Here is a 20,660-nt window from a genome sequence, read left to right as displayed (position 1 = left end):
TTTGCTGTTTCAAAATTTCAGTTCTGTGCACATGAACACCAGTGTCTTGTTGCCTTTAGAGGATTATGGCCATGCCTTAGCCAAGATGACGTTTGGAGATAAAGGCTTCCCATCTTCCCTCATCCCTATCACCCACCAGCTGAGGGGTTTGCTTGTAGTACCTTTTCTAAACTTTAAAGAGGCAGCCTGTTAAACAGACAGTACTCTGATTTCTCTTACTGAGATAAAAGAAACATGCAGTATTTGAAAGGGACTTTAAATATTTTTAAGTAACTTTTTTTTTTTACTTCAGGTTGTCTAAATAAGGCAAAATCTGTTACTTAATATGAAGAAAAGCAGAGGTCGGACAGGCCGAAAGAGAAGAAGAAAACACTTGCAGAGTTTTATGGATGGAGGTACTATCCCTGGAAGTACTGCTAAATAATAAAATAACCAATTGTTTGTCAAGGTGTCAATTTATGGTGTATATTTGTTGACCACCTTTGTGCTTTGCAAATAACATTCATAAATGTTAGCTTTTTTAATGCAAATATTCTAGCATTAGTTTACAATCCCAAGCAGATCATGGTGAATATTGTGAGCTGTCTTTTCTGGCTAATGACAAGTACTACATTATTCTTAATTTCCTTGACCCTTGAATATGCTGAATGACTCCTGCAGTTCTGAGAGCTCCTGGTGCCCAGAGGCCTGGAGCTCAGTAAGCTAGTTCGAGGGGAGCCTGTCTTGCTATTCTATTATGCTATACTGAAATGTCCAAAATATATTTTTTTTCTGACTATACAGTAAAATTTTTCAATTTCCTTTATTTTCCAATAGAGTGCTATTTTATAGCATGAATCTCCTCTTTTTTATTTTTAGTCAACTGCAGTCACAAGCTGGAATACATTAAACTTAAGAAGTGGCTGAAAGACAGAGGATTTGAAGACAGTAATTTAAGGCCAGCAGAGTTCTGCGGTAATGTTTTAATTATTGGTGGTACAAATTTCTGAGTTTTCTAAGAATGTTAGATTCCTGCTTTCAATTTGAATCACACGCCTGGCTGGCATCAGGAAAAAAGACAGTTACTGTTAGTCTTTTAAGGACTTTTAGCAGATGCATGTGAGTGTCATTTAACATAAACAAGTAGATATGGAGACCTGAAGTAGTGCGAACTGTTTCTTTTATAAAGATGATCTCGTGTAAAGCTCTCATATGAGAATACTGTGGTATGCTGCAAAACATGCACACCTATGCTGAATTCCTTGTAGAAACTGAGATTTTGAGTGTTAGTAGCACAGTTTTAAAGAAGAAAGTAATATCTCTTTAAGCATTTCCACTATTGGAACCTAACCTTGTTATCATTTCTTCATCTTTTTTTCCTCATGCAAGTTCAGCAGATCTAGTGATACAGATAAGTAAATGATCTTTAGAGCTGGGATTCACTTAGTACTGTTTACAGTAAAGGTATATACTTGTATTTTTTATCTTTAAGTAGATTATATTTCAAAAACTTTTGCAATGTTAAAGAGAGAGTAGAGAGAATAGGCTGAATCGGAGAAAACTATTGTGAATAGAAATTGTAAAGTTTAGTTAAAATTCTGAAACCAAGAACAGCAGCCAGTGATGAAAGATGTGTTTAGAGAAAAAACTGGGAAAAAGAAGTTGAATAATTGCTAGAACTGAACAGCAAGTGTTGCAGGGAACGCAGAGGAAGGGCTTTCACAGGGTCCTCAAAAGTAAAAAGAGAATCGGAGAACAAAGAAATGAGGTGTGTATCTGGAACAATCCATAACTGGTTGTTATGATTTGTAAGAGATAATGTATGTTCTTTTAGAGCTTTTTGTTGCTGGCCTGTTAGTTTAATGCAAGTTACCGCAATCTGCTGTATTTTATATATATACATGTATTTAAGCATCCCCTTTGTTCCTGCTTCAGGTACAGGAAGAGGACTGATGACAACAAAAGCTCTCCAGGTTAGTAATGTTGATTCTAATGCAAGAGCTCCTCAGGTTCTTTTGAAATGTAATGACTTTTGCAACAAGCAAAGCTCAAAATTCCAGACAAGGTCTTCACAGTCCACATTGTGAATGTAATTTCTGGCCTAATACCAGAATTTGTGGTGTTGGCATATCTGTAAGATAATGTCCTGTGTACCCTGAGGGCTTGTTGGATAAAGACATTCGTGTACTCATTTACAGAGATTTAGTGTGTAGTCTCCTGTTTCAGTTTAAGGTAATCAGTGGCTAACTGAAACCAGAAGGAGCAGGCCCCTCCCTCAGCCACTGGCTCCCACAGCTTCCTTTGCAGTGGCTGTAGCAGTCTTCTCCACTCATGGGGTAGGTTGCATCAGGAAGCTGAACTAACAGAAAACTCTCTCTTCAAAAAGATTATTAGCTTTGATAGCTTTGCTCCTTGAAATCTCCCACCTTGGTCAGACCAGTGCTGGTACAAAGGGAGGAATGGCATACCTGGGAGGGAAATTAAGGAAAGGGACGGGGCTTTAAGCAGCGTTTGGCTTTAGATTGTCTTAGCCATAATGTGAAACTAGAGCTTTAACCTCACTTTGATGGCCGCCTTCTTTGTTGGTAGACCAGCTAATAGAAAGATAATTTCTCAGACATTCCGAGCTGAAAAGTGGAATGAAAGAAAAACTACCTTGCCCTTCAGATATTGGCATGGAAAGACTGAACTCTGACTGAAAAATGCCTCTCAGAAAATAGGCTTGTTGGAGAAGTTTCCTAACTGGTATGAGAATAGTATGTCAAATAATGGGGTATCAGACCTGGAACCTTTTGCAACATAGAGAGTATAGGAAGAGGTAGGAAGGAGATGGAGCGGAGAGGTCATGCATAGAGAACAGTGCATGTTGTCATGCCTGCTCAGGGTTAGAGCCAGCAGTTGAAGCCAGAGGCTCAGGTTATAAACAATGCTGGGAGTCTGCAGTAAGTGAAATGAGAGCTAGGCTCAACTGGGCTTGAGCAAGATAAGGAAACTCAGAAGAGGAATGGGAAGGGGAGAGTATTGACTTGATTCATGTCCTCTCCCTACCGGCATGGACAGTGATGAAAACTAATTTACACACACAGCAGCTTGGCAAACAAGGTCAGGATAGACATGACCTAAAATATCCCTACTCCCTACTGCTTTGTTGATAGAAGTTCAGCTATTTGTGAGAGCTAATCTAAAATATATCTCAGTACAAAGAAAGCGAGTAGCCAGGTACCAAACTTTCTGTGAACAGCTGACTTTTTACAGGTGACAGTTCCTACTGATGGCAGTTGTCCTCCTTCCCTGGACTGTGGCTCTCTTAAGACTATGCCAGTTTCCATCAAGTTTGACGTCACATCTGATTGCTTCCTGATGTTAATGTTCTCTGGGCAATGTCTCTGTTCAGAAATCGCAGATGAATCATTCACTCTTGACCTTTACTATTCTTTGTGTGTGATATTTTTTTTTTTTTTTCCCTTCCTCAAAGGCAGGGGATCTGATTATTTCATTGCCTGAGAAATGCTTACTCACCACGGGCACTGTCCTTAGTAGCTGCTTGGGAGAATACATTATGAAGTAAGTGAAAAGTGACACTTTATGGGCAAGCTGGCCTTTACTGTGGCTTGCTCATTAGTAGATTAATCATGATAAGTGGTGGTAGGGCTTTAAACTGCGTACCCTAACTTGTATGAGTATTTCTTGTGGACTTTCATGTGTGTGGAACACTCAGATAAGTAAGGTTTGGACACAGAGCATCCCCTTTTAGCTAGGCCGAGTTGGTGGGGTGGTACAGGCTTGAACTTGACCTTCCTCTAGAGCCAGCTTGGACCTAAATGCCAGTTATGAATGGTTTCGTGGGAATTTGTGAATGTGTTTCAATAGGAGAAGGAGGATAAAGTGGGGTTGCCAAGCAGTCACATGAACATGGCCTTTTAGAAAATTCAGAACAAAGATCTATGATGGACATTGAGTACTTGTTATGTATCCTAAAAAAACCCAACCTGCCCAAAGAAAAATCAACCCAAGAGATGACCCTGGAGTTATTACTACAAACCAGCTTTTATAGCGCCTTTGAAATCATCAAAAGGATTGGAGGTGAACTACAAAGAAGTTTAAAATAGAAGCTATTTATAACATTTAAAAGAACTAGGAGAGAGATGAAATACTACTGCATCCATTTCCTATTTCACCTCTGTGTATATGCTGTGTTGGTATTTTTATTTTATTTTCTAATAGATGGAAGCCTCCTGTATCTCCTTTGATAGCACTGTGCACATTTTTAATAGCAGAGAAGCATGCTGGTGAGACATCTCTGTGGAAGCCATATCTTGATGTTTTACCCAAGACATACACTTGCCCTGTTTGTTTGGAGCACGATGTAGTAAGCCTTCTTCCTGAACCTTTGAGAAAGAAGGCTGAGGAGCAGAGAATGACGGTCCATGAGTTGTACGTGTCTTCCAAGGCTTTTTTCTCTTCCCTGCAGCCTTTGTTTGCTGAGAACACAGGAACTATTTTTAACTACAGTGCTCTAGAGTGGGCTTGGTGCACTATTAATACCAGGACAATATACATGAAACATTCACAGAGGGAATGTTTTTCTCTTGAGCCAGATGTTTATGCATTGGCACCATATTTAGATTTGCTAAACCACAGTCCAAATGTTCAGGTAAGAAACTCAAAATAGATCACTTAGTGCATTTACAAATAAAGAAACTATCTCAATACATTATGCATTTATGTGATGGATTAGGGGTGTCTGGAGGTCAGTGAGAGACCTCACAGAAGAAAAAACGTCTATTGAGGACATGTGCAGGCCGAGTACTCACGGTTCGTACATACCCTGGAACTTGTTGTTCAGCCCAAGGCAGTTGCATAAAGATAATTCAGATGTTTCAGTTTATGTAGCAAAGCAAAGTTACAGGGAGATCCCACAATGGCTGGGTGAGATTTGCAGCCAGGTTAGCTATTGGGAAGAGCCACTTGTACATATAACCCGACTCTGCTGTCCCGAAAGGCTCAGCTCCTGAGATGAATCTCAAGTTACGTGGTCCCTGTGTTACTTCACCTCTGGCTGAAGCTTCTGAGCAGCCTTAGGAGAGAGTATAGAGCAGTTCTACCTTGTGTCAGGGACTGTGTGCCAACACAGAGTTGAGACAGCACAAAAGTGACCAACTCTGCCTAAAGCCATCTTTATTTGCGGATTTGGGACCTCTGTAATAAGTGTACACAGTGGGTGGCACATCCCACAGAGTCATGTTTGTTCTTCATATGAATGGGTTGCCTTTTCAGACATCTGTAACACTCTCTTTTCTTCTAGTGTCTGAGAAGTGTTCAATACTGTTGGATTTTAATATTCAATATCTGATTCCTTTTTCATCCTGTCTTCCTGCCAAGAGTAAAACCTTTTATTTTTAACTTCTTGAAGGTAAAGGCTGCATTTAATGAGCAGAAAAGAAGCTATGAAATTCAGACAAATTCACAGTGCAAAAAATATGAAGAAGTGTTTATCTGCTATGGACCTCATGATAATCAGCGACTGCTGCTAGAATATGGATTTGTTGCCATGGATAACCCTCACAGCAGTGTTTATGTCTCACCAGGTTGGATTTATAGATTGTCTTGACATTGAAAGGCACAATAGTAGAGAACAGAACATCTGAGCATGTTAATAGGGTCTGTCTTCGCAGGAGATGTTGCTAAAAGGGGATAACTAAAGGATAGTGAAGAAGTTCATGCTTATGCATATACATATGTGTAGAATGCACAATGTGCAGAATGCATCTTAAGACATTATGATCTGTTTTTAGTACCATCAGAATATTTGTGTGTATTTCCAAGAAGTGGAATATAGTTCAATACCGCTTTGATCTGCATAGAATGTAAGGATTGGAGGTTTAAAATGGAACGTGTTCTTTGGTAACTTTTCCCTTTGTAAAACTGTGATTCTTAGCACCATGTATGTAGAGATTCCAACTGGATGTCTTAGATTGTACCATTGACTTCAGGACTAAAATCCTGATCCCAACAAACTGAAGTTGCTGAGAGTGGTTCATAACTTCACTTTGAGTCAGGATTTCCATTCTACAAGCTTTTGAGAAGTAGACACATTTTTGATTATGTTAAAGTTCACCAAAATATGGCAGGTTTTGATCTTTGTCCTGCAGCTACTTGAAAAATATGGTTGAAGTGTCATGTCAGAATTGAGGATTGTGGTTTCTTCTACATACCATTTATTTAAACATCTGTGTTTTTTATGCAGATACTCTCCTCAAATATTTTCCACCACTGGACAAGCAGAGAAATGCAAAACTCTCCATTCTAAAGGATCATGATTTCTTAGAGTAGGTATCTGGAGTTTTTTGTTTCCCTGTGAGCTTTCTTTTCAGCGCTTCTGGGAGTCAAATTTTGCTTCTGGTATCAAAATTCAGCATAAAATGATTATTTGTTTTTTTAGCAAACTGATTTGCTTGTGGTTTGTGAGAGAATGTAGAAGTGGTAAACACCAGTATGAAAGCTTAAGATAGGTTTCAAGGTACAGCCTGTCCCCTGTCTGTGGATAGCAACAGAGTAAGGGGAGTCAAAGAGTCCTCTCATTCCAAAAAGCAGATCTTCCCTTGTTGACACTTGTCAGGAAGAAAGCTATCACACCATAAAAGATCACCTATACTTTCTGCATCTCATTATTTCTGACTTTTTAGAAACCTGACCTTTGGGTGGGATGGACCATCTTGGAGACTCCTCACAGCCCTGAAGTTATTAAGTCTCGGAGCAGATGAGTTGTAAGTTTCAGTACTCTGAATATTTAGACAATGCCCATGTGCCATTTTCCTTTATTTACTCTTTGCTGGCTGTGTGTGAGCTACTGGAACAATTGTTTTGGATCTCCTGTGCCTATCTCATTGACTGCAGGTGCGAAGTGAAAAGAAGAAAGGCAGAGAACACCATATATGTAAAGTCATTGCCTATTTGCTGCTTTGGTCTTTTGCTTTCTTGTATTAAATACTAGACACACCCCATTGTTTGCCCTTTCTATTTTGAGAAGCAGATATTACTTTAAGGTTCAGACTCCAGACGTTGGTTTGATGGGACTTTAAATGCTATTGACCTTGCTTGATTTCTTTGAAGCATGCGTTTCACAGGCTGCTTCTGAAATTCTAAGGCCAAGTAAATTGCTGAAATTCATCTCCAGTGACTGTCAGTGCAGGTTTGATTGTTCCAAATGGTAAATCTGCCTCAAACAGCATTAATAGAAAGTTTTTACCTGGGCTTTACTTGTAATAGCAAATAAAAAAAAAAAAATTTTCTCTTGTTCAAAGCTGTTTATGCTTTGAAGATTCATTGCTGAGTGGAATAAGTTGATTATAAGAGCTAAAAATAAATCCCCATGATACTGGTTTCCAGCCCAGGTGAGGTGAAGTTTAGCAGAAGTCACGCTAATAAGTTCTAGTGAATAGCTTTTACTCCTCACTGGTGCTGCTGAAGTTGGTGGCAGCATGGCAGAGCAGTAAAGACCGTAAGCATTGATCTAAGTGCAGACTGTGGCTTTGGCTGAAAGGGTAGGGGTGGAGGATTGGAGCTGCTGCTCCAGACCATTGAATCTCTCTTCTCTTTTGCTTGGCTTATCAGTTTCATATCTGAATGCTGTGTGTGTTTTTCATGTATGCTAACCTTACTTGCCTTATGCCAGCAACGTTATTCTTAGCATAGCCATATGTTTATCATTCAGCTGGGGAATACAGCCAATGATTGTGTGTTGTTCAAACATTTTGGTTCTAGTACTTGCTGGAGGAGAACGCTGCTTGGTGATGTCATTTCAGCCAGAAACGAAGAGCAGACTTTGAATATAACAGCAAAAATATGCCATTTTTTAATAGAGGAAACGCAGCATGTCCTTCTCCAGGTAATTTGACTGGAAGAACAGGGTAGTCTAGATTCCTTTCCTAGCATAAATGTACAGCAGTGTAATTTTCTGGGGTGACAGCAGAGTGATGGAGGGAATTCACTACACTGGGGTGGTGCGGGATTTCTTTCCAGGGTGACTGACAGCACTGGATTGCTCAGCAGAATTTGTGGCTGCAGCAAAGAAAGAAACCATGTTACAAAGCTTATACAAAGCCCTGTAAACAGGTGAAAAGTATTTAACCTTTCTCTGCCTACAGTATCAATGTGTTTGTTGAGGTTACCTCTTAAAAGAAAATGCAGACGTGTATGAGGTAGGCATGTAAGATGTTGCAGACCTGCCATGAGTGCCTTGTTGCAGAAAGTGAAGGCTGTGTTCATTAAAGCCAGTCAAGCCAAATGGACTACCCATGTCAGCCAGTTGCCTGAGAGGCAGGTCTGTGCTCTTAGAAAAACAATCTCTCCTTCCTTTCTGATTTTGGCAAACAAATGTATATTTAATGTCAAGTTGGATAGCTATCATGGAAAAGCATTGTTAAAACCATGCTTTTGCAAAGGAAACACGTATATACACAGAGTATGAGGTGGATCCTGTCTTGAGCAACATCTTGAGGATAGTATGGACTTAGGAGCCTAATATCAGGTAAACATTTCCCTTCCTTTCCTCTCCTTGTTTTTGATGTGCTTCCTATCCACGTGATGATTTCTCTCCCCCCCTCCTTTTTTTTTTTACTATTACAGTTTCTCTTGTGCAAGATTAAAAAAAATACTATTTTGACCTAGTTCATGGAATCCCTACCACAGATAAGCTTTCCACAAATTTTATGTTCATGTCCTTTATTAAATAATCTAAATTTTTAGTCATTTCATCCCATTTGTATAAACTTCAGATTTCTCAGTTGAAGAGGAACAAAGAGAACCTCAAAAAACACCTGGCTTTGGTAGAAGCACTGCGCTTGGAAGATCTGAAGATACTACAAAAATCAGCTGAGATTCTTTGCAACTTGACTGTGGCAACAACTTGACCCATCTGGAGCTGTGATAGCTGTGACTGATTGGACCTCGTTTTCCACGGATGCACCTTGCTCAACTGTTTTAATGGACCTGAGCAGCAAGGATAATATAAAAAGCAGAATATGCCTGATTTTGCTTACAGTGTCACACAGGACCTGGAGTCTTATTCTGTTCTTTGCTGACCTTCTTCAGTAATACAAAAGGTTACCCCAGCTTGCTTTTATCACATCTCATTGAAATCATGTCTGCTCGGAACAACACAGCTTCTGGAGTACTTTGAGCAGCCCCAGGGTTGTGGGTTCCAGCAGTCCTAAACTGTACAGCTGCCTGTGTGGCTGAAGTGTGGATCCTAGAGTCAAGCAGATACTTCTCAGCATGTATTTGAGCTCTGGCACTTGACAGAGAGGAAGAGGATGGAGCCACTTGTGTTTGCCCTGTATTAATCCTTTACTTTTTCCCTGAGATCTGTACATGTCCCCAGGACTTAGCAGTTTGTGTAGTGCGTGTTCATTGCTGGAGTAACAGATGCAGACTAGAGCACAGATCTGCCCTGTTGTGACCAACTCCAAATCATTCCCGTCACAATTTCAGCCCAGGCGTTTCCTGAATGTACGGAAGCGTGAACTTCCCTCCTTTACTCTCAAAGCTCCCTCCAAACTCAGTAGTTCAGGTTCTGACTCCTCCTGCTGGGACTGAGAACTGAAAGGATGTATCACTTTGTTTCTTGTTTGGAAGACCACCGAGGCAATTCATTCTGTTTCTGTTCAGTTCTGATGATCATGTTGAGAAATGTTCCTATCCCATCTACAAGGGGATAGTCTCATGAGCTGCGTTTCAGTATTCGTTCTACTTAAGTGGGGAGCTTGAGCTCCCTATGTTGTTTAGAGAAGAAAGAGACTTCTTCAAAGGGCGTTTCAGGGCAGGACCCTTATTTAAGCTGTATAAACTTCATTTATAATTGTGATTTTGCTGTGATTATTTTCCATTTTGTGGGGAATCACATTTCATCAAATTTTTCATTACTGTTTTTAGCATTTTTTTTAAGAACTGTGTTTTTAAAAAGTGTTTATTTTTGTAAACATATTGCTTCATTTTCTACAAGACTTCTCTATTTTTGAAATAAATGAAATTGTATACAGCAGTAAAGGCATACTAGCAAATGATATAATTAAAGGAAAAAAATGTAACAAGTGAAAACTGTTAAGTATTCAAGCTCAAATGCACTTTCAGACTTTATTACCATGTGAACAAGAGTGTTATTGTGTAAATTTGCTTGGATTTGAGGATTCCAGGGATTTTCACTGCTTTTTTTTTTCTTTCTGCCTGAGTCTATTTAGGACACAAAATGTCTTGATGGCTGGAGCTCCGAGAAGCATCCTTCCTTACCTAGAGGGATGTATTGATTTAGGTTCAAAAGACTGGGGGAACCAAGAAGTATAACTGCTGTTACTCAGTTTCCAAACCCAAAAGTTCTTGGTTTTGAGGTGCCATCTTCATAACCTCTTCCTAGGATTATGAAATTCTGAAAATAAGCTTTTTTTTCTGCTGTGTGTACCCTAATACACTGACTCTTTTGTACTCTCAAACTTTCTGTATTGTTCACCTGAAGATGCTGATGGTGTTTGGTTACTTTACATTTCAGAGCAGAGGGCAGGGTGAATGCGTTGGGAGAGGAAGTGAAGTGTTTTCTGGAGCTAAAAGCACATTTATTACATCCTTTGGGCCAACTTAACTTTCATATTTGCCTAAACTGTTGTTTTAACCCCTGCAAATCACTCAGTACTGTATTTTATACGCTAGTCAGTCCCATTCTGACCTACCTCCTGGGGTGAGATGACTGTCTGGATTTGGGAATACGAGCTCTATGAATCTCACTGAGGGCAATTCTCATCAGCTCGCGTAAGGGTCCTTCTGTACCACTGGACCTGGCTACAGCAGAGATAAGCGGGGCTGAGACCCTGACCCTGTGTCTCTTGCCTGTTTATTTTGATTAGATTTGCCAAAAAGTCTACAGAAGTCATGAGTGACATGAGGAGGGTGGATGGTGATGGAGCATTCACAGTGCAAGAAGTAAGGGCTTTCAAAGGAAGCTTGAAGAAGTCAGGTTCAAAACTAACGGCATGTGGTAACAAATCCATTGATGTTACTATGGAACATGGATACAGAAGCTGATGCGGGTGCAGAGCACATGGAGATGGAAGACAGAGTTGTTCGCAGTTAGCAGCCAGACAGACAAGCTTGGTCTTACATAGTCTCCTGACCTCAAAATACTTGAAGGTTCGGAGGATAATGATGGCAATTGTTGTGTATGCTTGGCCTGGGCTTGCTCTTTTAAGGTGTTGGTGGACACTGTGGGACACAGGGTACTGGGCTAGAGCGATCCTTGCTTTGAATATGTCCTGCAGTTTTGGTGATTACAGTTGAACTGTTTGACCTCTTTCTTCCTTTTAATAAAAACTTTTTCATTCTCTAAGAACAGATGTGTTCTCATTTTATAATTTTATAATGAGAAGGTACCAGAGTTAAAGAAGATAAGGATGGTTGGTTGATTAGTTGTTTTTTTTTTTTTCTTTTTTCTGGAGATAGCTCTTTTAAGAACAACTTCTATACAGTGTGTCTGGCAAGATGGAGACTGGTTTGATAGAAGTTTGTTTGCTTCAGTATTGCACTACAGACTATGCATTTATACCAGGTGGTTTGAATGTGGGCTCTGCTTCTGTAACTCCTACGCACCCTCCGGGGAGTGTAGGAAGGGGATCTGGCAGTGCAGGAGAGCAGGCACTGTGAATTATGAATTGCTTGCCTGTGTCTTGCGTGTAAGCACAGCGGTAAGCCCCAGCTTTACCGTAAGCACTGTAGCAAGTGTTCTGAATAGAGCCACGTGTGTTTAATGTCAAAGGCAAAATCCTGCCTGAATAGACTGTGGAACTGGAACTAGTGCTTTGGTAACATGCATCAATAGCAATGGATTTTTAACAGGAATAAACCAGTGTAACACAGCTCATGAATCAGCATTTTTATATATATATATGCCTAGTCAGCAAAAGCTTAAATTCTTTTTTGAATCAATCCTAAACTCTGTGCGAGACAGGGCATCCTAAGCTGGGCTGAGGAAGTAACTGCACGGGGAGTGCTCTCCAGCTGTCTTACAGAACACTAAATCAAGTTTTCAAAGAGTGAAGATGCTTACTCTCAGCCTTTACTTTAACTAGAGCCCCTCTGGGCTGCAAACATCTTAATCGCTTGGCTTTAGTGACGTGCTGTTAACATTTGACTCTGGCTCTCTGTTAGTCTAAGAAGGGATTTAGCTGTGATCTTAGTGTGGAAAGGCATACTTTATTTCCCTCTTTATATAGATTTCCTTTCAGATCTTATCTGCAAATCTTAGTAGGAATAAACCCCAGCTTTTTACCGTTAGCCGTACAAACCTGGTGTAGACCATGGCAGTGAGCTAGATTCTCTTCCAGCTTGTGCAGTGTTACTGAGAGAGAGCTAAAGGAGGAATGCATTCTGTGACTGTGGTGAAGACACTGGGTTTGGGTAGGTGCAATGAGAGAAGCTTTATGTCTTGTGATAAGAGCGTGAGACAGAAATAGCACAGCTTGATTTTTTTTTTGAGGGGGGAGTTGATTTAGTGTAGTCTGGAGTCACTGAAAAATGATAAACATGAAACCTCATGACAATATCTTTCCTGTGTCAATTCATGTAAATATGGCATGGATTTTCTTTGATCTTCTACAAAGAGCGGCTTCTAGTTTACAGTTTTGTTCAGCTGTAATGTGTGGAGATCATCCATCATTGCTAAGTGCCTTTAGACCTGTCTGTTTCAGGACAAGACAAGGGAGTATCAACTCTCATACCCTGATAATTAAAGCTTTTAGGTACGCTATGAAAACATTTCAAAGATGACATTCCCAAAGAAAGAGCTTTTAAAAATGTCTCCCAGGGTATGTAGCCCCTCTCCACCGAGAAGGTAAAGAATACCAAACTTTGGCATAATTTGAAGTGTGTGTTTGCACTCAGTGCATCCGTGACTTCAGTGATGAAGATAATGAACTCTAAGACAGAGGGAAATTGTCTCAACAGAATTTTAGGGGTTTCTTTACACAATAAATACTAACTAAAGTTGTTAAAAGATTTACAAATTTTCCCTCAGTTTGGACCAGCTGTTGGCTCTGAACCATGTGAAATTCATTATTTTTATTATTTCAGTACAAAAGCAGGGAAATCACAGCTGGGTGGCTGAATTCAGCTACAGGAACTTGATTTTATCCATATCTAGCAAGGCTTAGGTGGCATCAGTCTGCTGCAGGTTGGAGTGGAAAGAAAAAAAAATTCCACTGAACGTTTTAGTGGATATCTGTAGTTTCAGAATTAAGTTTTAGAAAGCACTGTGATGAGCTATATTCGGTGGAAAAGCAAAGATACTCAATGAAACCCAAACTAAAATGTGTAAAACTAGTGTAAAACTAATGCAGTCTCTCTGTTGTCCACTAGATGATGCAGCTGTACTATGGGGAAATAAGAAATCACAGTACATCCAGGTGCCATTATAATCCTATTTAGTGTATTATATTTTTAGTAGTAAAAATGTTGTCTTCAATGATACACCATGGTTGATATTAGATAAGTGGTTGAAAGTGTAGGTTTCTTTTCTGCTGGTTTCAAGTGAAATTGGAAGCTTTGTAATCTTTTCTCTTTTCTCAGCGGTGTTGTGTTTTAACTTTGTTGGAGTTGCTCCTCTCTGAAGTTGAATCATGTCATTCTTCCCCGAAACTGTCACCCGAGACACAACTAATAGTTCAAATCATCTTTGTTATGCTAACTTGACGCTAATGGTTTAGCTAGCGGGGCTGCAATGGAGAACTGCCTGCTCCTGTGTTTTTTCTTCAGACATTAGAGGCCAGATTCATCTTTTGCGCAGATCACTTCCAATAAAGTCCTTTGATGTGGCTGATTGAACTCTGATTGAAACATTGAAATTTCCTGTGAGCCAGCAATGTGCCCTCGTGGCCAAGAAGGCCAATGGTGTCTTGGGATGCATGGGGAAGAGTGTGGCCAGCAGGTCGAGGGAGGTTCTCCTCCCCCTCTCCTCTGCCCTGGTGAGGCCACGTCTGGAGTGCTGGGTCCAGTGCTGGGCTCCCCAGTTCAAGACAGACAAGGAACTACTGGAGAGAGTCCAGCGGAGGGCAACGAAGATGAGGAGGGGCCTGGAGCATCTCCCTGATGAGGAAAGGCTGAGGGCACTGGGTCTGTTCAACCTGGAGAAGAGAAGACTGAGAGGGGATCTCATCAATGCTTATAAATACCTTAAGGGTCGGTGTCAAGGGGACGGGGCCAGACTCTTTCCAGTGGTGCCCAGCGACAGGTTAAGGGGCAACGGGCACAAACTGAACCTCAGGAAGCTCCATCTGAACATGAGGGAGAACTTGTGTACTGTGAGGGTGGCAGAGCCCTAGCACAGGCTGCCCAGAGAGGGTGTGGAGTCTCCTTCTCTGGAGATATTCAAAACCCACCTGGATGTGATCCTGTGCAGCTTGGTGTAGGTGACCCTGCTTTGGCAGGGGGGTTGGACTGGGTGATCTCCAGAAGTCCCTGCCAGCCCCGACCAGGCTGTGATTCTGGGGTTTCCTCCGTGTATGGTGATTTTGTGGACTCTACCTTGTGTCAGGTCTCTAATGTCTAATAGTAATAAGCTGATGTTTGACCCTTTCGTTTTCTGGGCATGTCTTCACTGCCCGTTTTCATGTCTTGTGTCTGCTTATTACTTTTGATGCGTGTTTGTTGCCTTGCACAGTTTTCCAAGGGCTTCTGAAGCAGCCAGTGTGTGTCTACTCTGCATGTCCTTACAGCCCCTTCAGATCATCCCAGTTGCCCTACAGCTAAAAAGAGGAAGAGTGGAGAGAACTGCTGCTTGCAAAGGTACTGTTTTCTCCTGAAGCCCTCGCTCCTGTTCCTTAGCTCTTTCCCCCTGCCTTCAGTGCTGGACCATACTGTGACATGCCAATCTCGAGAGCACTGAAGTGGGTTGGGCTCTGGTACCACCCTGTGCATGGCAGGAGGCAGGTATTTGCAGTGCACTTTTAATGTAAGAATGTTTTTCCTCTTTACATACACCTGTACTTGTTCCAAGTCTGGCAGTGCCAGCTGTGTCCAGTGCTTTACCTTTCCACTAAAATGCCAGAGTTGGGCTGGAGGAATTGTTAGATGAGCACTGTACCCCTTGCAGATACATCCAACAGGCACTGGATGTGCTATTTTAGTAGCTCCCTCCTGCTGGGGCTGTTCTGGAAGGAGCTGGCAGTGGCAGTTTGGCTCTTTTGACCCTTGGCAAGCAACGATAATGATGGAGAGGACAGAAGGACATTCTCAGCATGAGGCTGGTGCCATGCTTGTCTGTACCACCCTGCCTGGGCTGGCATCCAGACCCTGTATCTCTATCCATAAGAAGCCAGCCCTTTTTGCAGCAAGAAAGTGCCAGTGAATTTGTGTGTCCTTCCCATGCGATGAACTTTGCGTGGACAGAGATACTTGGTGTGGGTGGGCTGGCCTACAGAGGATGTTGGCGAGAGATCAGAAGGGACCATGCCATCCCAAGATGACTCATGCTGCTCTGAACTTGTTCCGATGAGTACTTAGATGCTGGGCTAACCGGTCCCTGGCTCAGGAGTGGGAAAACACTGTGTAAGTCATGGGAGACTCCTAAAGTCCTGCTCAGAGTGCAGTGTGGGCTGGGCTGCGAAGGTGGAAGGGGAAGGGTGGGCTAGGATAGCACGGACAGAGTGATGCCACTGGAGAGGGGATGTTTTGTACGCTAATAAAGAGCACACACACGTCTTTGGCTTCTCTCTGCCTGTAAGTTCATGTAGATAACTGGACAGTCCTGCTGTTCCGTCAGAAAAATGGTGTGGTCCTCAGGGTGGCCATTTCTGTGCAGAGTGGGAAGGAGGTGGGAAGGCAAGAGAGATAAACATGCAGTCTGGACAGTAACCCTCAGAAAAGTTTATAGCATCAAGCAAGTACGTATGCATGTGTCTGTGTGTGCCGTACTGTGGCTAGCCAGTGCTATCCTAGCTTCATAAGAGCAGGGCTGTTTGGTTTAGTTGGTTGTATAATCCTGGTTTGGCATTTTTTCTGCAGTATTAGAGCAGGGGCCTTAGGCTGAAGGACAGGCGAGAAAGATCAGTGTTTGTGTCAGAGCTGCACTGATGGAGGGAAACTTTTGGTTGTGCTGGTCCATCCGGGTGTCTCGCTGCTCCGTGCTGTCATGCACAGATGGAGATGGGCGTGGATCCCTCAGTGTTACCAGGTGGGAAATCTCTCATGTCAGACTTCTGGTACCGCAGTGTAGTCAGCTTCTCTGTCACAGGGAAACATGTAATGTGTCCCACCATCACTTCACTGGTGGGGTTGCCGTGTTGTATGGAATAGGAGTTGGAGGATGTGAGCTGCTCTGGCTGGGATGCTCTTGGGTGTGGAGCTGTCTAGTGAGGTAGGGAATGTGCATTTGAGGGAACAGAAAGCAACGAGCAGTCCCCACATTTCCTCTGGCATTTTAAATGGGGTGCTCTCATGATCACCCCTTTGAATATGCTCCAAGGCTAAGACAGTGGGGATGGTCAGAGAGCTGGGCTTTCAGCACACGGCCAACAGCAGCATTCACAAAGACACCTTAGGTCTGCTGTTTGAGAGTGCTCTTTTGTGTCACATTTGATAGAAATTGGCTAATGTGTTCAGAAAATGTGTGAGAGTGGAGGGGGAGAGCAGCATATTCAGATATACAGAGATTTGTTTTCTCATGCATCCAGGCTAAAATCACAACAGAAAGTCAGAAACTTTGAACCCAACCTTGAGCTTAACTGTATTGGAGATGACAGCAATGATGGATGGTTGTACTCCTCCAAAGAAGTCCCTGTCCATAGGAACGGCCGTTCCCTTTCTAGACACAGGGAGAAAACCACATGTGCTTGGCACAGGCCCTGGGAAGCACAGCAGATCAGTCTGATCTGAACCCCAGGAGACTGAACATTGTCTCTGTCCCTGGCTGCTTCCAGCAAAAACTGTGAAAAATCAGTTCATCCCATGTCTATTTTATGCTGATTTAATTCCACTTGGCTCGAACGGAGTTACACCTTGCCTTTGATATCTGGCCTCAGGGCTTCATTAGGCATAGTTGTAGTCCAAAACTTGCTGACAGAAATGGTTTATGTGGGTTCAAGCTTTATTTTCTTTTTTTTTTCCAAGAAAAGAACAAAATGCCTTGCAATTACAGGGGGGTTACTACAGCCTGGTAGGAGGATCAGAGAGGGCGAGTCCTTTTCCAACCTACTCTTCGCACTGGAAGCACCGGGGTGTAATGGGGCTGGACGGGGTAAGCGATGGCCAGGTATGGTACCGCTCAGTCTGTCAGCAGACGTATACCCCGGCCTTGGCTCTCTTGACGTGCATTACACTTGAGTCGTGACCGGGATGACGTCCTGCAGCGTGAGTGGAAGTCTCACGGTCACAGGGTTTGCACCACTCATTCTGCTCTCTCTCGAGGTAACTCTTAGTCTCCTCTGGTGCAAGCACAGAGGCAAAGCCACAGAGGAACGGCACCTGGCACAGCTGAAGTGCCATGGTTAGGCTGCCATACCCCTGACTTGTTAGTGAAAAGAGTGTTGTTCAGGTGCAAAATGCAAAATTTGGTTCTTACTCTGGGACTTCCAGAAGGCAGAGACCTCCTTTGGCACAGCAGTGACTGGTGTGTGCCCGACCAGCCGCATCTCTGCAGTTCAGCAGCGTAGAAAGGGGGTTTTTATGTCCAATGAGACCCGCACAAGCTGGCCTTAACATATTGTGTGCCAGGCAATCGATCTATCCCCGTGCACAGTCTGATAGCTGTCACCTCTACATGCTCTGGCCACCTGGGCCTTATAAAGCAAGCTACACGCGCACAATAAAGCCACCGCAAAGGTCGTGGGGCTTGTTGGCAAGTGAGTCCCTGGTTTATGCCTCCCTGAGAATAATCAGGGAGCCTGAGGCAGGAGTCCTTTCCTGAAGTCTGAAGGAATAAATATCCCTGCTGAAGTTTTGAGCTGTAACATCAAAAGCAGGTGGAAACTCATATCACAACATTGATTATTTTTATTAACGTATTTCTCAAAATTCTTGGGAGAATCACCTCATGAGGAGAAACTATCCCCCCCTCACCTTAAAAAGAAAAAAAAAAGAGAAGCAGCACTGGAAAAACAATGGGTTAATAATTCCTAATTTCAAAATAAAATTATTTTGTTAAAGAAAACGTGCAGAGGATTGTGAAACAAAGAAACCCCAGACCGTTGCAAAATGAAACAGCGTGAAAAATGTTCTTAATGTACCCACATTCTTTGGAGTTTCCCCCCTGCTTTCCCCACTGGGTCGAGATGAAAGTAAGATTTGAATCTAAGTCAATAACAAGATGCAACTGTTGAATGTCAAGTAGGGGGGAAAATGTGAGATAATTGGATAATTCAGAAAACAGCTGCTGCAACTACGCAGTGTTTTACTAGTTAGAAAAAGATGCTACTCCCCTTGAGAGGAAAAGGCAAATTTCTGGTAACTTGGTGTCCTAGGGGCAAGAGGCAACAGGGTTGTGAGGCTGTGGGAGCCCAGGCTGGGCTGAGATCCTGAGGGATGGCTCTGAGGGTCTGGGCTTTGGGGTCTCTGTGCCACGCTTCCTCCCTCCTAAACTTTGGTGGGGGGTAGAGTTAGAGACGGTGCGGCGAGCAGGTATACAAGGACCCGAAACAAACACTCTTGACGGTCTTAGGTAGTAAATGTAGAGCTAAATGCACCACAATCCTGCGTTTGAAAGGAGAAAAGGTCGAAAGAGGACTAATAGTCAGTTATTTCAATCATTCTTTAAACACCTCTTCCAGTCGTATAACTTGAGCTATTTTTACTTGTCTCAAAGCTCTCCATGACTGATAAACATTTTAAAAAATATGGTATATGCTGGTTGTTACTGGTCGCAGGTTGCAACTCGTAGGTAAATCAAGTGCCGCTGACAGAAAGCTCCGCTGCACGTCCTCTTTGCACTCTGACCACTTCAATATTAGAGAATCATTCTCTCCATTAGTGCACTTATTTTACGAAGAATGATGTAGAACAGAGGTACTAGCAACTCCTCCTTTGTTTATAGCTAGAAAATATCTGACTGCTTAAAAGAACATGAAAACGAGTTTTGTCTTCCTTTCCTACTACTGTCAAACAAACTTCACCTCTGCGCTCAACATCACATGGAATTTGTCAGTGGCAGGAAGCGTAAACCCTACCTTGTGAATATATAACTTACAGTCACTTCAGAGGGAGAAAAAAAATCCTTTCATCATGTTCATGTTTTCTTCACTGTTTTATTTCACTTAAATCATCACTCACTACCAAATGGTATTTGTCAGTAGTAATTGGCAAACGCTGGAGGCAGTTTTCAAGGCTGTCTGAATGGAAAATCTCAAAGCAGTTGTCTGCACTGAAAGAAAATATTACATTTGATCTTTTTATGATACTTGCAGACATGATGTATGTCTGCATTCCTGAGCTTGAAGAATTCTTGGTGTTTGGGTTTCTTTTCCTTTAAATGACAGGAAGTAACACTTCACTCTTATTTTGCAGTATTGTCTGAGAATTAACCACAACATAATGGTAATGTACATTTTTTTTTATGCTTTACAGAGATTCGTTTTTATTAGCCATTTATTGTGGTTTCACTTGTTGGCAAGATTCAGATCTTCTGAGTGATAACTGTGCATTTCATTTGCGTTTGTATTTAGACGTGTATTTCTTCTGACGTCTTCTTTTTAAATAATGTCTCCCTCAAAGATTGCCTTGCAATAAATCACCTTTCCCCTAATACAATTGTACAAATGTATTATTGCTCTTGTCACCAATGCCCCTATGCTTTTTGGTCATCAAGACGAAGGCTAGATAGCATGTTATATTAACACCGTGGTTCACATCTGCAGAGCTGGGATGTTCCTAGTGCCGAGTAAAGCCCAATACCAGGGAGCGGAGGACCTGATAGCAGGTGAATAGTAACTCTCAGAGCCCCTGACAGCCTCAAACACCGCCTAAAAATGCCACTGCTGGGCTCCTCAGCATTTTAAAACCTAATGGTATGTAAAGTGTAACTGATTCCTATATTTTATTAATTTTAACTTTGGTTTTATATATAAAGAAATGCCATTGAGGGGTTCTTTTACCTCCGGAGTTGGTGATGGTTAATTCTGTAGCATGCTAACAGCCTGGTAGCACAGATCAGGTGTGCAAAATGTCCCTGTCCTGGCGATGAGCGTGTTGTTCCTGGCTGCAGACCTACTGCCTTGCATCTGGAAAAGTCACTAGTGCCCTGGCCCAGCACTTCGCAAGCATCTCAAATCCCAAAGTGATGCCTGAGCTCCCTCAGCACTGGTGCAAAGCCCTGAGGGCACCGGTTCTCTGCAGTACACGAAACCTCTTCCAGCCCCCTGAAGCACAGCAATGCCTTGGTGGTACCATGCTGTTCTCAACAAAAAAAGAAAAAAAAAAAAAAAGACAAGTGAGCGTGTAGCTTTCCATGGGATGATGGTTGCCTGGCTCCTTTCTGCTGCTGCCAGCCCGATGAGGGAAACCCCTCCATGCCCTGGTACCCTGACTTCTCCCTTCTCCCTGCGACGAGGCACCGCCGGGCTGGCCTCTGCCATCAAGGGCTGCGTGATAGATCAGGCTCTGCTCTTCTGCCATCTCCTGCGGGCTGCTGGACCAGAGAAAATGAGCGCTGCTTG

General features: G+C 42.5%; 1 protein-coding gene across 1 annotated transcript; it reads left to right on the top strand.

The window, feature by feature from the left end:
• Positions 1–275: 275 nt before the first annotated feature.
• Positions 276–9,085, top strand: SETD4 (SET domain containing 4). The gene is made up of 10 exons (XM_009699852.1): positions 276–395; positions 859–954; positions 1,915–1,952; positions 3,455–3,543; positions 4,204–4,633; positions 5,393–5,567; positions 6,227–6,308; positions 6,666–6,746; positions 7,744–7,867; positions 8,757–9,085. The coding sequence occupies exons 1-10, from the start codon at positions 326–328 to the stop codon at positions 8,889–8,891; spliced, it is 1,320 nt and encodes a 439-aa protein (XP_009698154.1). The 5' UTR covers positions 276–325; the 3' UTR covers positions 8,892–9,085.
• Positions 9,086–20,660: the final 11,575 nt, after the last annotated feature.

The sequence above is a fragment of the Cariama cristata genome, unplaced genomic scaffold (genome assembly GCF_000690535.1).
Source record: "Cariama cristata isolate BGI_N322 unplaced genomic scaffold, ASM69053v1 scaffold75, whole genome shotgun sequence".
In the NCBI taxonomy this organism is placed as follows: domain Eukaryota; kingdom Metazoa; phylum Chordata; class Aves; order Cariamiformes; family Cariamidae; genus Cariama; species Cariama cristata.
This window is presented reverse-complemented; position numbering and strand designations above follow the sequence as displayed.

Coding starts and splice junctions, on each gene's coding strand:
- SETD4 (XM_009699852.1), top strand. CDS start 326: ATGAAGAAAAGCAGAGGTCGGACAGGCCGAAAGAGAAGAAGAAAACAC. Junction 6,309..6,665: donor AAGGATCATGATTTCTTAGA/GTAGGTATCTGG, acceptor CTGACTTTTTAG/AAACCTGACCTTTGGGTGGG. Junction 7,868..8,756: donor CGCAGCATGTCCTTCTCCAG/GTAATTTGACTG, acceptor TATAAACTTCAG/ATTTCTCAGTTGAAGAGGAA.